The sequence below is a fragment of the Sturnira hondurensis genome, unplaced genomic scaffold (assembly GCF_014824575.4).
Source record: "Sturnira hondurensis isolate 20B ecotype Veracruz unplaced genomic scaffold, ASM1482457v3 Scaffold0004338, whole genome shotgun sequence".
Lineage (NCBI taxonomy): Eukaryota > Metazoa > Chordata > Mammalia > Chiroptera > Phyllostomidae > Sturnira > Sturnira hondurensis.
Window position 1 is genome coordinate 5,018,100 of NW_028076969.1, and position 15,121 is coordinate 5,033,220.

At 44.2% G+C, this 15,121-nt stretch overlaps 1 protein-coding gene across 1 annotated transcript in view; it reads right to left on the reverse strand.

Annotated features, from left to right (window-relative positions):
• The window catches only part of HGD (homogentisate 1,2-dioxygenase), a 37,830-nt gene that overhangs the window by 6,657 nt on the left and 16,052 nt on the right, over nt 1–15,121 (reverse strand). The window contains exons 4-11 of the mRNA XM_037045588.1: nt 12,892–12,951; nt 11,127–11,218; nt 9,155–9,189; nt 8,246–8,325; nt 7,598–7,697; nt 5,423–5,547; nt 2,965–3,069; nt 678–804 (exon numbers count right to left, since the gene is read on the reverse strand). Coding sequence (XP_036901483.1) covers nt 678–804; nt 2,965–3,069; nt 5,423–5,547; nt 7,598–7,697; nt 8,246–8,325; nt 9,155–9,189; nt 11,127–11,218; nt 12,892–12,951 — 724 coding nt within the window. The remainder of the gene's footprint in view (nt 1–677; nt 805–2,964; nt 3,070–5,422; nt 5,548–7,597; nt 7,698–8,245; nt 8,326–9,154; nt 9,190–11,126; nt 11,219–12,891; nt 12,952–15,121) is intronic.

Below are 15,121 nucleotides of genomic sequence, written 5' to 3' on the forward strand. Positions count from 1 at the left end.
TGGATTTCATAAAATTGTGTTTTAAGCAACAACTGCTTTGCAGAAACAGCTTCCAGAATAGGGTCCATCCCCTCGTGTGGACTGTTGTCTGCTCTACCCTGCCAAAACCATTGAAGGAGGCACACACTCCTGGTTCATGAGCCAGATTTAAGTAAACAACAAATTAACCAACATTCCCCCTCCCCCCAAATAAGTATCTGAAACATAAAACAGTTCTCCCCTCAGCCCTGAATGGAGGGTGCTGGGAGGTGGGGAGATCGAGTGGCCAAGAAGAGAGGAAGAACTCAGGGACATGAACAACAGTGTGCTGATTGTGGGGGAGGGCTTGGGGGTAGGTGGAGGTGGAAGAGGATATAGGCAGGATAAATAGTGATGGGAAAAAATTGAAAAAAACCCCCCAACTTCTTGCTTCATACTTTATCAGGCTTTCTACCTCTCTCCAGGGTCGCAGGAACTGGGCTTCAGCATTACAAAGCGTTTTCTCCTCAGAGTCAACACAGTGCTGTCTAAGCAGCTAAAAGGCTGGGGAACAGCACCAGGCCTCAGGAGGCAGGATCTGGGACTCCAGCCAGGGCAGGGCACCCAGAAACACCTCTGGCTGTGTTCCCAACGGGCAGTGCTCACTGCTTTGCTCTCTCTTTGGTTCTCAAATGTGGCTTGGCAAAGGAGAGACTTACTGTGGTAATAAGGAGGCCTGAAGGTCTTATCAGCAACCCCCCATCGAGGAGGAAAGATGACAAAATCAGCGATGGCCACTCCAGGGCGTAGAGACTTGGCAGTTAATACTGTGAAAATGGATGGGTCCTGTGAAAGTACAAGGAGAGGCTGAACACACAAGGAAAGGGAGGTGGCCAGACAATGACACGTACATGCACACAAGGGGGCTTTCAAGTGACACTGTAATTTCTGATCAAACCACACAGGCCAGCCTCAGAAGTCTGGGCTTGTCAGGGAGAAGTGGTAATCACTCCTCCGACTTCCCCCTCTTGCTGTGCTTGAAGCAAAATGAATTAACACCAGCAAAGAGGATTCCAAGCTGCTTTTTTACCCCGCTGAGCTCATCTCACATAAGCACTGCCCTTTGGGCCCGAAGGGCAGTGGTGCCTGCCTCCCAACCTGAAGTCAGGGTGACCAGAGCCAGGCTGCACGGCAGGGAGCTCATAGCAGAAAGGATGCTCAGAGTAAGGTGGAGATAGAAACAGAATAGCCAAGCTGTGGTACAAAAGTGGGATCTGCTTCTCTTGAGGGGATCACAGAGACTCCAGACAGTACTCTCTTGCTTCCTAATGCTTGACTCTCAGATTTAAAACACGCCACCTACGTCATTAGTAATGGTATTGAAGGGAGTAGGTCAGGGGGCACTATCATGATTTTTAAAGAACTTTACAATCCTTTCAGTGGAAAGGTTCAGGTACAATTTAACTAAAATCAAGGATCATGTTTGCTTTTGGGTGCCACTGCTAAGGTCTGAATTCAAAGATGATTGAGATCTATTCCCCACCCCTTTAGCGTTATTGGTGGAGGGGTGGGGAAGGCGGGCTAGAGGATTAGGAAAACAGGTGCATAAACAACCGACCACAGCAAGGGTCCCAGGGCAATCCAGCTGTGTAAACAGAGATCCAAGCGCATGCAGAGGAAGGAGTGCCCATCTCTACCTGAGAGGATCAGGGAAGGCTTCAAAGAGGAGGTGACATTTGAGATAGGCTTTGAAAAATGAAAAGAGAAAGAGAAAAAGAGAGAAAAGGAGGAAGGAAGGAAAGAAAAAGGTATTTTAAGCACAAAAAACAGGAAAGATATTAAAATGCACACAGGTTTTATTAAGAGGCAAGAAAGCTAAAGTCCAGGTGTACTGGCAGAAGAGAGAGAAGCAAGAGGTGGGCGGCACTGGCAAACTGGTCCATGGCCAGCTGACAAAGGTCATCAAATACCACACTCCAGATCTTGAACCACAGGGAGCCTGCAAAGGTGCGCTAAGGCAGTGGTAGAATGATCAGACCTGAATTTTGGACAAACAGCCACAGCAGCAGTACAGAGGAGAGGAAGCCTGGGTAAAGGACAAGGTAGCGAGGCTCAAATAAAGCTGTATCAGTGTCTCAGGATCCTTTTTCATGCAGTTTTGGGCTTGATGCCTCGTTTTCTCCTCCCTTCGGTTTTATTCATTGTTGCTGCTCTTCAGAAATGCAGTTTTGTTCACTCAGAGATACACTGAACTGGCTCAGAGTAATCTTTCTGTCTTTGGTTCCCTGCCTTCGCTCTCATTACCCCGCCAACTTGTGGGTTAAGGCTGCAAAATGAACTTTTCCCCAGGGCACCAGGGGAAAAGTTCATTTTATCAAGAATGTAGTGTCTCAGGGGCCTGCACTGTAAGGCCCAGGATGTCTTTGGGGCCCCTTCATTGAGTGAAAAATACAACCAAGTTCATACTCTAGAACTTCTTTGGTTTAAATTCAAGCACCGAACATTATGAGTAACTCTATAAGAGAGCCGTCTGCTCCATTGCTGCTAGAAACAGCCAGGAGTACAGGCGCTCAAGCAGGCTCCAGAGCAAATCACCCCTCGGTATTTGAGGGCAAGATGGAGAACGTCCCAAATCCAGAAATGTTCCTTTCTTATTGCTCCATCACTAACACTAGCAGTTGGTTTTCTTTTGGGGATAGACTTTCCATGAAGAAAATAAGTTTTTAGCCATCTATGGTGGCTGCTGTATGTAGAGAATGGAGCTGCGTTCACAGGTAAGTGTTGAGTGTCTGGCCTGGCTTCCTCAACAGCTTGTTATTTTCCCCTTCACCAAAGCCTTGAGGCAGATGATTCGAATTCCCGTAAGCACAATGACAAATGACTATATTGCAGGTTTCCAAGGGTGACACTGGAAATGTTAAATCTGTGAATCTTAGGGGTCTACTGTAAACCCTCTCACCCACGGGTTGCCCGTTTCTCCAAGGACCCTCCAGGGTCCAGACTTACTGCGTGGTCAAAGGCCACTGTATTGATGACCATGAAGTTCTCCAAGTTGTACTTGTAGGGGGTATAGTTCCCATGCCAGGCCACGACATTGAACGGGGAGACATCCTGATTGCAAAAGAAACAGAAAAGGGCCATTGTAGCACCTAATGCTTTTGTCGCTATGATTCCAGTTTGTACTTGGCATTACTCTCTCTTTTTGGATTTTATTTTGTTCTCATAATTTAATAATACCATCCTTGGGGAGAAGTATAACCCTGAACCATTCTGTGGTTGCTTCATACACCCTCAAAGTACCCCTCATTTATCCACTAACCCTACTTCTTTCGTTCATAAGCTGCAGCTGCCTCTGATCACATGTGCAGAAACAGAAGCATGGCGCATTCTCCCAGCAATGCCTTTTCAACAATTTTTTAACACAACTGTGAGAATCTGTGGATGCCAGCAATTCTCAGACCATCTGGGCCACCCTCTGGGTTTTCTGGTGCAAAGGGCAGGCACTAGCTGTGGCTGTTTTCCAGGTAATTGCTGCCTAGAGGAGCTTCCAGGAAACACAGTGCCTGGGTGGTGAGTGCAGGAGGGTGAGAAGGTCTTTAAGAGTTCCAACCCCAGGGACTTGAAATTTCAGAGCAATCCTACAGTGATGCTTCTTGAGCCTGCCCTGGGGTAGGAGAGGATCAGTGTTCTATCATAGGAAGGCTGCCCTGCTGCAGATATGAGTCTGTGCTGGAAATAGCATCCAGTTCAGAGTGTTCTAGGGACTTTACTGGAGGGACAACTCACAGACGTGTGACTGGTGTTAAGCAAACTGACTAGAGGTGGGTAATGTGGTATCTGAGCCTACGAACAGTGGGAAGACATTGCCATTCCTTGGCCAGTGAGACACGGGAAGGAAATGTTACAGGATTCCAGTAAGAGCTCAGAACCATGAAGAAGGTCTGCCCAGTGGTGTGTTGGTAAGTATTTTACAACCAGCAATCTGGACAAAATAAAAAACTCTGATTTCTGGGGTATAAATACTCTCACCATGATCATTTTAAAGCTACTGGTGTGATATCATTAAGCACAAAGCTAGGAAAAGATGCCAAGCCAGTACGAACTGGCCCCAGCATGCCTCTGGGGCTGCTCAGTACCAGCTGAGATTGTGGAAGGCTGCAGACCCAAATAGGGAGGAAACAGGGGAAGAAAACCCCCAACTTGTCTTTCCTCTGCCCTGCAGTTTCCTGTGAGGACCTCCCACTAGTTGAACCCAACCCAAAGCCAGCTGGCGGGGAAGCCTGGGTGATACTATCCATGTAGGTCAGGCTCCCAGGGCACAGATCATGGCAGAGAAGGGAGAATAGATCCGTGGGAGCTCACACAGAGGAAAACAGCCCTGGGGGCCACTTAGGAAGTGGAAACTACTGGGGCTGCTGGCTGCCTCTAGTAGGATGGTTCTCCGTCAGTTGCATGTCAACAGTAATAAGGAGAACATGCTTATAATGAATGCAGAGTTCCACACCCCATCTGCAGAGATTATTGTTTTTGCCAGGCTGGAGTAGCATCTAAGGAACTGCATTTTAAAGACGCCTCCCTATTGACTTGATTCAAATGGCCTCTGAACCATATTTTAAGAAATCCTGACCCAGAGGGTCATATCTGTAACAATGTACCAATGAGGGTGATCATTAACCCTCAGGGGCTAATTTTAAGTGCCAAACTAGTTGGCCCCTGCTGGTTAGCACGGCTTCTAGATGCTGTCCAATAACATGTCTTGGCAAAATACGTGAGCAGTAAGCCACATGGGCAAAAAAATAGAGCAAACAAACAACGGTAAGCAGAAGAAATCTCTGGATCATGTTTGTTACATAATTACTCTATACTAATACATTACACAATCAGTATATTAAGGAATAATATATACTAATTATATGCTATGCATTATATAAAATATATACTAATATTAATATATATTATGCATTACAGATTATGTTACAATTATTATTTTTGTTATTATCTATGCCTTCGCTTATCTCCTGAGTTTTACCAGGCTGGTGAGGTAAACCAAATCAAGCTAATTCTACTTGTTTTGTGTGAGTCATTGCTAGTATTTGAAATGTGGTGGTCATTGATGTATGTAAAATCTCGGATGATCTGCTTGTTAACTCACTTTCCTTTTTAGAACATATTTCTCTTTCTGTAGCTTATGTTATCCCCTGGGTTTTCATTACTTGGTGAGTGGAGAGAGCATGACTGACAGATAAGGTTCTACCATTTACTGTGACATTTGGTCAATTATTTGTCATTATCTGGCTTGTTTTCGTGGCTACGAATAAGGCAAATAGTACTTTACTTGAAGTACCTGAGTGGTGTAGTACAGATGAAAGAATACAATATGTATAAAATATTTAACACTGGCCTTGGCAATTAGTAGGTGCTCAATAACTATTCATTCCCTCCCCTGTCTACTGAGCCCCCTTACCTGTTTGGCAGCAAACAGTTTTCCCTGGTATTTATTAATCACAGTGTAACCACCTGGCACTTGGCGATCTTCATACCAGGCAACAGGTATCAAGAAATCGCGAGGATTGGCCAAGCCATTGGCTCCTAAAATACAATGACCCATAGTTGTTTAGACACTTTTGAAGTCACATAGGAAAGAGGTTCATGGCTGCACAAAGAAAATGGGCTTTCTTCTACACCAAGAGCAACCCTGCAATCCACTTTCATCATCTGAAGGCTCACCAGAGGCCCAGTACGGTGCCTTTTTAAGAATTTGATCAGGAAAAAACAATCATGAAAGTCATCTTCCCCATCACCAACATCATCTCCCAAAGTTATAGCGAATATGGTATCTAAAGCTACTTTGCACCCACTACCTTATCACTGCAGGTGAGAGGAGGAGAGAGAACGAAGAGGCTAGAAAAGAGGAAAGGGGAACAGCTGATAGAAATACTAGACCTTTTCATTTCCAAGAAAACCCGGGTGACTCCAGAACTCACCTGCAGTCCTTGATCTATAGGGATTAAGAAAGAAAGGATGAAGTACTGTTGCCCCAGGCATGCCTCTACTCCTCACACAGAACTCAGATTCAACCCAGGTCAGTAAAACTGCTCTCCAGCCTGACAAATCCATCAGAGAGAAAAGTATTCAGGACTTCCCCGCTTGCCTTTGCTTTGCAAGTGTTCCCTCCAGGGAAGGAAAATAAATTAAAAGACCAAAGATGAAAAGTGTAAGTGCAAAAACATAATTTAACTCTGAAAGGAGAAACATGGGGAGTGTTTTATCATTTCCAGTTCCTAGGGTTAAAAAAAAAAATAAGCCCCCAGCTGGTTAGAAAATCACATGTATTTTCCAGAGGGTGCAAGTTCCACAGAACCTGGAAGCTCCACTGACTCTACAGCAGCAGGAAGCCAGACCAAGTGGGAAGGGTGGGTGGTGAGCAGAAAGACAGACGGCCAGCCATGGCTCCAGTTGCCTCTCTGTGGCCTCCCACCTTCCTCTGATTATTAGGATCCTCCCAGGGGAGTGACCAGAAGGCACACACTGGCTTGTTCCTGTTCTGCTCTAAAAAAGCTGTTAACAAGGAAGAGAAGAATTGGGAGGTGTGGTTGCCACCTTTAGCAAAAACGCCAAAGATGAAACCAAGGGCCAAATTTCTCAGCCACTCTTTTCACTCCAAGAGATGTTTTGAGGACAAAACATCTACCACCTTCCGTTCTCTCCTGCATGTCCAGCCTCCAGCTGGACAGAAGAATCAGGGCTGGGGGAATCTTAGTTCACTTTTGAAAGTTTTAATCTGCCTCAGGGGGCTGTGGTTTCTAGCTTCTTCATGGCACTGTGTGATGCACCTTTTGGGACTGTTAAGTGTTTAGATTTTGTGGAGTGTGTTCAGTAGGACAACGAGGTTTGTAGACTATGTGCCTGTTGGTCTGTTTCTCCTTTCCATAGGAGCGTAGCACCTGCCATTTTTATGGCTTCCCCACTATATTCTCTACACACAACTAATTGACTTACGAAAATGATATCCTTTCTACTCCCAAAGCTCATTCCCTCTTGTATGCTTTTGCTTAAGCTGTTCCCTTTCTTCTTTATTTTTCCTTAACTTTTCATCAAGAATTAGCTAAACCTCATCTCTTCTGTGAAGCTGTTCCTTGTGACCAGGCCAACAGTATCCCAGTCTTCCACATCCTATGGGGTATACCGTGCTCTCCAGCAGTCTATATACTCTTCTAGAGAGAAATTTATGTGGGTTATATTGGGTCCTTTTCTATTATGCATGTCATGCGCCTGTGGGAAGATGCTGTGTTATTCTTGATGAAGTTCTGTCAGTACCCTCAGCGCAGCATGGGAGGTGAGACAAGCTGATGGATGAACACCCAGACGAGCTAATAAATGAAGATTTCATTTCTCAGTAGGGTCAGCCATACTACAGGGAGCCTCTGAACTTAGGGACTTGAAAAGAAAGTCTGGCATTGTTCAGGGAGTTCTAACGGGTTTCTGAAATTCCCAACTACTCTTGGTCTTAGAGAAGAAGTTGTCCGGAGGAAAGTTAAAGTTTGAGTGAGATAATGAGGGAAAAGGATGTTGAACTCTCATGCAATTATTCATGTCCTATATCTCAAGCCAGGCTTAGAGGCTTGTAGTGAACATTTACCAATCGGTCCCAGGTCAGGCAACTCGAAGTGGACGCCATAGACCTCCAGGATGTAGCCCCTGGTCTCCTCGAAGACATCGACACTGAACCGCATTCCTCTCTGGAATAGGAAGCAGAAACTTGAGCACTCCCATATAATACCTGTAGCAACGAAGAAGCCCCAGAGGCACAGCCAACTCCACATGCGACAGTAAAGCTATGGTCTACTGAGCTAGGTTTGAGAGGCAACCAACTCAGATAAGTTAGGAAAAAAATTAAATCCTAGACATGTCTGTGCCCAAACAAACTCTAGTCTATCCTTTTGTTTGGTTCAGAGATAACGGTGCCCAGATTTGGCCACATTTATAAGAAATCCATCTTCACTGGCCCCCGCCCACATCCAGAGCCTTATCCAAAGTGTGTACAGCTATTTAGGAAAGTGGACTGACATTGCTCTTTGCTTTGGGATTGTGTGCTATTTTAAAACAATGCAGGCACCCAAGCCTGCTTACTCTTCTGCACAGGAAGCCTTCTGTGTAACTCAAACTCCCCTCGGTCCCCATTGCCTAGTCATAACAGAGAAATTCTAGAGTTGGAAATAGCAGCAGCTGCAACATCTGATTGCTTCCAAATTAGAGAGAGGCAGGGAGAAGGGGATGCATTGCTCACCTGAATGACGCAGATCTCGTTGGGCTGCACAAGCATCTTGCCAAACTCAGTGTAAATGAGAAGTTTCCCTTTCTGGGGAACTAACAAAAAAAGACAGGGCAGCAGTATTTCTTTTCATGCAAGATCCACTTCACAAAGAGTAAAAAGTTTAAGGACTGCATTTACTTTTTCATTCCCAGTGCAAAGAGCTTTATTGAATCTCATAGGGAAAAATGTATGACATCTCAGGTTACCTATTTTATTACCTAGAAGAATATGAATGAAAAAACGGAGTCTTTTTTTAGTGTCAGGTAATGAGCTTGTTTATGCAAAGTTCTGTGGACTGACCCAAAACGGCAGCTGAAATAGGGTAGGAAATCACCTATTTCTGATACTTCCAGCAGAAGGCTGTCATTTGCATGTCTAATGTTTATCCCAAAGTGTTTACTCCAAAATATTGGTACTAAAATCATCAGAGGGAATGGGCAGACCAGAGAAATCTCAAAGAGACATTCCATTCTTGGTGCTGTCATGAACATCTGTATTTAAATAGCAGATATAAATGACAGTCTTTTCTTAGGAGAGTATGAAGGCAAATGGAGTTATCTTGATAAGTTAATCATATCTTGGTATTGCTTTCATTTTTTAAGCTGCTCAGATCTACCATATTAGAAGGACCCTACAGAAATGGGCAAAGTCAGAGAGACCAGAACATAGAATAGGGCCTGTGAGGTATTGTAGGAACCTTTTCCAGACCATCGGTTGTCTTTAGACCTTAGTCTGTAGATGCCACTAAACAAGACAGATTGAAGGATGAAGGAACATAAAATTGAGTATAATTAATTAAAAAGCAGCTTGTATAAAATTAAAAAGCAGCTTGTGACTAGGGCTAAATTCACAGGGAGGGGGTCTGAACTCTTCAAAACTCACCAATCAGGAAGTCTCCATCTGAATTGTAAAGGCATCTGAAACATATAGAGTCATTCCTGTGATTTTCCGTGTTAACACCATCCAGACAAATTAATTTACTGCACAGATGATTGCTCAGTACCCACTCTGTGCCAGGTTTATGCTAGGTGTGAAACGGTGTAGAAAATGACCAATCTCTGCCATCGTGAAGCTTAGAGTCTAGTAGGAAGTCAGACAGCAATCAAACATTTACAGAATGGTATCACCGTAAACTGTAATGGCACTGTGAAAGTCAAGTCTAGGAGAATGAAATGAAGAACACATGGAGGGTTAACAACAGGGGAGTGGGAGGAGGAGAAGGGGGGAGAAGGTACAGAAAATAGCATAGACAGTAGGTAGAAAATAGATAGGGGGGAGGGCAAGAATAGTGGGGGAAATATAGAATCTAAAGAACTTGAGACACGTGGTTATAAACTAAGGGGGGAGAATGGTGGGGGAGGGAGTGTTTGGGGGGAGGGGAATGAAGGGGGGAATAGAACAACTGTAATGGTATAGTCAATAAAATATATATTTTTAAAAAAATAATAAATAAATAAAAAGAAAAAAAGAGAAAGGATAATGAGAAAAAGGGACATTTGAAGATTACACAATGGTATAATCAGGGAGGCATGTAAACTAATTATCTGTGGTTGAATTTTGATTCAGGTTCAGCTTTTCTAATAAAAGATTTCACAATTAAAAAAAAAAAAGAAAAAGGGACATTTGCCCTGTGGTCTGAAGGGATCATCCAGGCAAAGGTTTAAGGAGGGAGGAGGACATTCCCGACAGAAGAGTAGTGCAAATGCTTTGAGGCAGGAGGACACAGCAGGTTAGAAGAACTGAGTGTGGCTCAAATGGAGAGAGAAGAAGGGGGAGACCCAGGGGACAACTCCTATGCCTTGACATAGGGCTGTGATCTTGGACTTGTTCATGGCTCAGTTAAGTTAAATGACTTGTCCAAGGCCACACAGCCAGAAAGAGTGGAATTGCCTCTGGACACAATGGTCTGGTTCAAAAATCATTATGACATTCTGATCCCCAAAGAAAGGGCAGGAATGCTATGCACATATTGAAGATTGCTTATTTATTTATGATTTTATTTATTTATTTTTAGAGAGGGGAAGAGAGGGAGAAAGAGAGGGAAAAAACGTCAATGTGTAGTTGTCTCTCACGTGCCCCCTACTGGGGACCTGGCCCACAACCCAGGCATGTAGTTTGACTGGGAATTGAACAGGTAACTCTTCAGTTCACAGGCCAGTGCTCAATCTGCTAAGCCACACCAGCCAGGGTGAAGCTCCTCTATGTAGAAACCTAAGCTTATACAAAGTCTGTCAGCTTGACCTACCACCAACAGCTTGTTCTAACGACCACCGACAGATGGTCCTCATGCAGTGTGACTTTGGACTCAAGAAAAGCCCTGGTAACCTTAGAAATTAAGAATATTCTACCCCAAACTGGGTTAAAGTCAAAATGCCTCTTGGACTACTGCTTTCCAGTGCCCCATAATCCCTTTTTCATTTGCATTATTAGGTGACATTCTTTTTTTTTTAATAAGGAAATAGTCTTGCCTTTTAAAAAAATTTATCTTTAGAGGGGAAGGGAAGGAGAGAGGGAGAGAAATATCAATGTATGGTTGCTTCTCATGAATCCCCTGCCGGGAACTGGCCTGCAACCCAAGCATGTGCCCTGACTGGGAATCGAACCGCGATCATGTGGTTCACAGGCCCGGGCTCAATCCACTGAGCTACACCAGCCAGGGCTTGTTATGTGACATTCTTGCTTATGCCACGGGAGTCAATTAAGATAGAATTACTCACTTATTGTCATTATTAATAAATGCACACCAACACTGCTCTGGGAGGAAAAACAAGAACAAAAATAACACCAGAATGTACCCTCTGGTCAGCAGCTTCTGGGGAGTGGGGCTGTCCTGCCTGAGCACTGAGCCACTTACCTGTCCTTCATGGAGGTGTTGCAGAGGAACACGTGGATGGCAAGCCCGTTGTTAGACCTGATGTCTCCAGCTCCACACAAGGTGTGCAGGCCCTGGGAGAGACCCACCAGAGAGAGAAGGGTGACCATGAATAGTGATGAAAAGGCCTTCATTCCTCCTGTCCACGAGGGCCATGAGACAAAGTCCTAGTACTAGCATCTTCCCTTTGGGACCAGTGGACATTCCAGACCCAGACTGCCTCTAGGGAGCCCAGAGTTTATTGATTTGTGTTTGGTGGGTGGCAGCTCACCCCGGGGGCCAGTCATAGCCCTGGATCTGGATTGTCTTAATGGCTGCATTCAGGTGAACCTGCAAAGTACCAACTCATTACTTGGCATTATAGCATTATCTACTTATGATCAACCTGAAGGAGAGTGTCTATTGGACGTAAAACCAGGTATCCAGGAGGCCCAGGAAGGAAGGCAGCAGCATTAGGGACCAGTCAATGCCTCTGAGATACACCAGACCATGTGGGCAGCCCTCTATTAATGAATAGGGTCAGCCCCGATCTCTCCAGAACAAGGCAAAGGGGAGTGCTCTGACCAACTGTAATCCTCTGCTGACCAGCCACCATCCAAGAAACCGGGACACACAGGCCTTCTAAAACAGCCCTCAGCTCCAGACCTGCAGACCGAGAGCCCGAAAAGAGAGAGTTCTGCTCCTCTAGATATCCATAAGTCACACAGGGTGGGGACTTCTTGCATTTGAAGGTTGGGGTTCTATTTAGATGAGTCTACACAGGGTTTGGAGTCTTTCCTACAGATAAGAAGTTCAACACGATCCAAACACCTGGACTCTCCCTAAATAAACCACAAACTGAGGTCGGTCTGCAGAACCTTCCACTAGCTTCCTTGGGCCCCACCTCTTTATGGCTCCTCTCCTTTCCCCCTACACACTCCTCGCTCTGAGCACAGATATTCCTATACTCTCAGCACCTATTACTACCACGAAGAACTTCTAATTAGTGTTGTACTAACTAGAGTTGCCAGCCTGAGTTGATCCTCTTTTAGTCCAGATGTCCATTTCAGGGAGTTCCTGAATTTGGACAGGGAAATGATATATTTATTTTCACTAATCTCTGATGGAAATTTATTATTTCCTTCAATTAATGTGAACATAAGCAACAAACTACAGGAGTATTAGAAGTTCTTGTAGCTTTGACCTTGATAGAAACCAGGGATGTTTTTATATCATATTTTAGTTGTTATAGTTATCCCAAAATGTAATTTTTGCTCATACTTCTAATCACCAGAGCTATCAGACTTTCTCATAGATTTTGTGATTTAGTGCATTAATAAGGAAGCATACATGTTCCTATAAACCAAACCAAATTTGTTTGGATATTTTTATCATTGCATTTCAATATAATCATCTTCTTTGTAATTTTATGTAATTTGATTTATGCATTTAAGAACAAAGGCTGCATCAGACTATCAAAGGAATCTTTGTTCCAAAAACAAAGGAACACAGGAAAGTAAAAGTTCAATTTCCATTAGCTTTTCAGAGATGAAGTGAATAGCTCACCAGTGCCCTTTGGTGTCAGGGGTGAGAGGGTGCCTAGAAGTAAGACATCCCTCCACAGCCAAAAGCAGAGGCAGATGGCACTGTGTCCGCTACCTGCTTCTAACGCTGCTTCTGCTTGGCACTCAGCCCACAAACGGCTGGATCACTCACCACAGAAGAGAGGAGAACAAGAGGTGCGCAGGTGTAGGTAGTATTGACTTACACTTGCGAAGTCCACCTTCTTCTGAGATGCTTTTGGAATCTCAAATGGTTTCCATCTAAACTGGAAAAAAATGCATGAACAGGAAAATGATTTTGCAAGGGGAGACTACAGACTTTCTATATAAAAAGCATCGATTACACGGAAAAAGGACAGCTGCTCCCTGTGAGGCTCTACTTGTGTTTTTGTTATTTTAAATTTAATAATTATCTATCATTTTCTTAAAGGGGCTCAGCTGGGTTCTCTGTGTGTGTTTAACCCATATGTATGTACACACACACACACACACACAGTCTTTGTCATTAACCCTTTAAATTAAAACAATTCAGAAAAACAATCATTGCTTCATATTTCAGAGACTGTTTCTTCTGACATTTTGCTCAGGTACTTCAATGAGTCTTGACTGCTGCTGCTTTTACTGCTATTTATAATCAGCTCCCTTTGCTGGCCTGCCAGCCTCTCTGTGTGACACTGCAGGGGAACGTTCGACTTCTGCTTCCAGCCCTTGGAGTTTTGAATTATTTCTTGAAGAGACAGAAAAAGCACCCAGCTGAGACTGAATTTGGTAAATGCAGTACCAGGTTCAATTTTTTTTTCACCAAACCCCATGTTTGTCCCCAGGCTGCCTGACAGTTTAGTTTAAATCACAACAATCTTTAATTTAATAATGAAATGATCCAAGGAAGTGGGGAGAAAAGTCAGCAAGTCTATTCCCTACTCAGAGAGTCAGCCTGGTGCTTATTAATCAACCTGGCAGCTGGCCTGACCCAGCCAGGCAGGCAGCTGATAAACCTAGCAGCCTCAGGACATTCCATGGAATGACCTACGACCCAAAGACTGGCGCCACTGGCTGCCCCATCAAGGCTGGCTAGCTGGGGCCTCCATTAAATAATTGGGATCAGCTCATTCTGTCTTTTGAAGAGGCAGTCTGGCAGGGGGAGCGAGCAGCAGGTAGAAACAGCAGCACTGGGATTTTTCTGCCCCTCTAATGTACACAGTCAGATAGCAGCCTTTATTTCTTGAAAGCAACACAGATTATCACATTCTGGGACTAATGTTGACTTGAAAAACATTGTTGAAATCATGCCTCAGACAGAAAGAAAAGGTTAGGTCTAATGAGTTAAGGATGATGTTTCCTGGGGCAGGAGGAGGAAGCTGAGAGCACGGATCTAGGAAAGGATTTCTCAACCTTGGTGCTATTGGCATTTTGCATCGAATAAGTCTTCGTTCTGCCGTCAGTCCTGTGCATTGTAAGGATTTTAGCATCATCCCTGACTTCTACTCACTAGATGCCAATAACACTCTCTCAAGCTGTAACAACCCAAAATGTTCCTGTTGTCAAATGTCACCTAGGGGACAAATTTCCCCTGGTTGAGAACCATTGACCTAGGAGGGTATTCCCTGACATCAGGAAGGGCCACTACTAAGCATTGCTTGCTTTTTTGAGGGGAGGCTCTGGTCTATTACTAGGTATTACCTGCTCCTTTCCTTTAGAGCCAGCAATGCAGAGAGTATGATCCAGGAAAAGTGTCTGGAAGATAATACTACCCAGAATCTTGGTTCCAACAAGAGTCACCATTCTGGATTTCCCAATGGGAGAGATTTAAGTATCAGATCAATGGTTTCCTGAACAACCTTATAGATCTATCCAGAGATTCTGAACTCTGTTCATCCATGAGAATCACATGCACAGTCTTTGAGGCCCATGACCGCATTAAATCAGAATCTGTGAAGGTGGGGCCCAGGCATCAGTATTTTATAAAAGCTTTTCTAATGTGCAGCTACAGTTTAAGGATCAGCACACCCAATTCAGAGATGCTATGATTCTTGTATTGCTGAACCGTGTTCAGAAAAGTCCACTCAGTCAACCAATGAACCAATCAACCAACAAATCAATCAACTAAAGTGTGGCATCTTGGACCAGATGTGGCAGTGACATCCTAATTACCAAATATCAAAGACGTTTAAATAATATAAGTCTAAGGATTTACAAAACTAAAGTAAAAGAGCAAGAAAAGAAGGGGAAAGAAAAGAGAGAGGAGGAGGAAAAGGAGGAGGAGAAGAAGAAGAAAGGAAGGAAGGAAGGAAGGAAGGAGAGAGAGAGAGGGAGGGGGTGAGAAGGAAGGGGAGGGGTCCCAGTAATGAAGGCAGCACTGTCTGGTTTGTTGCACTGACACAGCCCCTTTTTTAGATATCCCTGAAATTAAAATGCCTGTTGTGAGTAGATATAAAG